The sequence below is a fragment of the Pleurodeles waltl genome, chromosome 4_2 (genome assembly GCF_031143425.1).
Source record: "Pleurodeles waltl isolate 20211129_DDA chromosome 4_2, aPleWal1.hap1.20221129, whole genome shotgun sequence".
Lineage (NCBI taxonomy): Eukaryota > Metazoa > Chordata > Amphibia > Caudata > Salamandridae > Pleurodeles > Pleurodeles waltl.
In genome coordinates this window covers 13,309,881-13,312,958 of record NC_090443.1, presented here as the reverse complement: position 1 = coordinate 13,312,958, position 3,078 = coordinate 13,309,881, and the positions used below count along the sequence as shown (strand labels likewise).

The following is a 3,078-nucleotide window of genomic DNA, read 5'->3' as shown; positions in this document are numbered from 1 at the left end:
TGCGAGCTTGTAAGTTGAGTTTACTATAGTAATGGTAGGATTTAAATAAGAACAGACGTTAAAAATTGGACGTTTGTAGTGATAGGGTGCGTAACTTGAAGATGGAAGAGGGAAGAGTCTATGGAAAAGGGTTAGGGAGATCACAGTAGGGGGGGGGGGGAAATTAGTCAAAGGTGAGAGAGAATTTGGTAGGGTTGTTTGAGAGATCATGATAGTTAAACAGGTTTGGGGTCAGCTCGATGCCATAGGAGAGCTTAGGCAGGGTTCTTTTGGGAGATGAAAGTGGTAGTGGGTTTGGGATGTCTATGTGGAATGGAGGACAGATTGATAGATACATGACGGGGAGACAGTAAAGACCTTATCAACGTCACCTAACATAAAGTACTTAAGTTCTGAACAGAAATAAATGTCAGCTTACGTAGGAGACAGACATGGCAATACACGCCCCCTCCCCCACCCCCCAAAAGTCATTTCACGTCTTGGACAGATGATTCCAGACACATACTTACAAAAATATAAATTTATTTCCATAAAAAATAGACATGTGCATAAAAATAAACGGAATTCCAGAAGGCAAGATACTGCCATGTCAGATTGAAAACATTTAACCTAACAGTAAAGACAAGAACGATTACTTTCAACAAGCCCCGACATAGTCCAGTTGGTAGCAGTTCAGACGAACACTTAACAATCAAATATTAAGAACGTAGCACCAAACTCGGGTCTTCACACCTCCTGAAGAGCGGAGGGGCAGCGTGAGGTATGCGGATGGGGGGTGCCGGGGCCCATGACAAGACCCAGTGATTCAGTAGCCGTGAAGGGCAGGACACGGCGGGAATGTGATCTGCGGTTGCTTCACCCGCCCTGGGCAGGAAGAAGGCTGAGTCAGACCGGTTCGACAGGATGCGGGGGCGCCAGAAAAGTCACGCAGGGCGCGTCATCCGGGCAAGGAGGAAACCCACCTACACACTCCGGGGCAGCCAGAGTGGACCGTGGCCGCACCAGCAGTTTATCGTCCACTTAACCCTTTGAGGCCACCTGTTCAGTTTGATCGCCCATTAGAGGCATCAGTTCTCAAGACACATCGACCCCAGCGGTTGGATTGCAGTTCACTTGCTGAGGGTCCTTCGTTGTCAATTCGCCTCCCCATGCGACTGACCTCGCGGGGAGCCCGCCGCTGGTTTCACTTTAACTTGATGTTACCTTACTTATTTACAAAACTTTCCGTTCCAGCTGTCCTTTCACACTGCTGGTTCGCGGCTACTTTAGTTACTCAGTCCAGTCCCACTTAAGAAACGAACAGCAAAAGTACGTTCCCATCGATCGCTCCCCTCTGGCGAGTGACCAGAGACAATTTCGCCTCTTTTGGTTAGTTCAGCTCGGGTTGTCACTGTTTTCTCCGTAGGGGAGGGGGTTCCGCTTTGACCACCATGCGGTCTCTGGCCCCCACATTCGGTGATTTGGCTGGCTAACAGACACGGAGTTCCTAACGTCCTGAGGAACCTGGTGCCACAGCCGTGCCCTTCGGTTCTGGCCCATTGGCAAGGCTGATAAGCGGTTGTTTGTCACCTGTATCATACAGTACCAACCTGTTCAGGGAAGGGGCACGTAATGTCACTCGTAGCCTCCCGACAGGATTGGTTTGGCGGTCCCGGACTGTCGAACTGCACCAGTTACAGTTCTGACCCATTGACGGGGCTGATCTTACGACTCTCCCGGATCCCTCGTCTGCTGTTCTGGACCAGGTGGTCTGAGGTTTCCCCCGTCTCGTGGGGGCGTTCAGGGCTTCTGCCCTAGGCGGGTGACTACAGGCCTGGTTGTCTTCTCGAACCGGACCCCTCAGAAAGCCACCACGGCCCGCACGACAATACTGAAGGCTCCTCCTCCGCCACCACCGGCCCGGCAGCCTCCGGGAGGAGCCGCCCCCAGCACGGCCCCAATGCCGTTTTGGAGCACCTTTGCTAGGCTCGGGAAAGCGCCTTCCTGCGGTTGTGGGGGTGCTTCGTGTTCATCCCCCAGGCGCGCCTTTTTGGAGGGAACCAATTCTGCTTCTTCCGCAGCGGCCCGGCGGCTTAAAGTACAACTCCGGCGCTTGCGGTTCGGACGTGCCAGGCGTTGGGCCGCTGGTGAGGCCGGCGTTGTCTCATCTTCTTCCATGGGTTCCGAAATAGCTGGCTCTGTCTCTTCAACATGAGGGTAGTTGCCGGTGTCCTCTTGAGCGGCGGCCTGGAGTGCGCCTTCGGAGCCCCCAAGACTTGGGACAGCGACCGGCGACACTGTATAGGTACCCTCCTCGCGCTGAGGAAGCGAGGGCTGGGTGCAGTTCTTCTCAAACATATCAGACACCGGTACCGTAGCAGTGGGTTCGTAGCGTTCACACTTCTGTTCTTCACTGACAACTGGCTGATCTGCCGCTGGCGCGCATAAACCTCCATTCTCTTCCTGTTCGTCGTCTTCCAGCCTCGCGGACAGGTAGACCTCGCGGGCACTGCGCATTACCAACGAGAGTTGCAGGCTGCGGTGCAAGCGCATACCACCGCGTTGCACGCGGGAATGGTACATCTTCCAAACAGATAAAGTCATGATGCGTTGTGCTTCTTTCTGTACTTCCATTGCTCAGGATTTGATGAACCGATGCAACACAACAATTGACTTAGCCTCACGGTGCCAATTCAGCTTCTACTCGCGCACCCGCCTTCATGGTATTTTATACTAGTCAGTGACGTCGGGGAAGCGGGCGGAGCGCCACGGGCTCGCGCTTTTGCATCCGGTGTCGCGCGCTGTAACTTCCCCCAGCGGCCATTATAAAACTAGATGATTAGAGACAGGATGTTTCAAAAAGGAATGGAGCAACTTAATTTTTGTAGGCTGTGCAGTGGGGTTCATACAATATATGACATAAATATGCATTTTCAAGACGTTTGCAGTGAAACTATACTAGACGTAGTAGCCTTTACTTCGTATGAAAAATACTGTAAGCACACACATAAAGTAAGCTCCCCTGTTTATTTCTAACAATGGTATCATCCGGCCTTGGTCACGGAATGGCGACGCGCGCCACACTCGTGACGTGTGGGC

General features: G+C 52.6%; 1 protein-coding gene across 1 annotated transcript; it reads right to left on the bottom strand.

Moving 5' to 3' along the window:
* Nucleotides 1-505: 505 nt before the first annotated feature.
* IER2 (immediate early response 2) lies at nt 506-2,696 on the bottom strand. Its single transcript, XM_069230404.1, has one exon. The coding sequence runs from the start codon at nt 2,611-2,613 to the stop codon at nt 1,840-1,842; it is 774 nt and encodes a 257-aa protein (XP_069086505.1). The 5' UTR covers nt 2,614-2,696; the 3' UTR covers nt 506-1,839.
* Nucleotides 2,697-3,078: the final 382 nt, after the last annotated feature.

Excerpts from the sequence above, each read along its gene's own strand:
- IER2 (XM_069230404.1), bottom strand. The coding sequence starts at position 2,613 with ATGGAAGTACAGAAAGAAGCACAACGCATCATGACTTTATCTGTTTGG.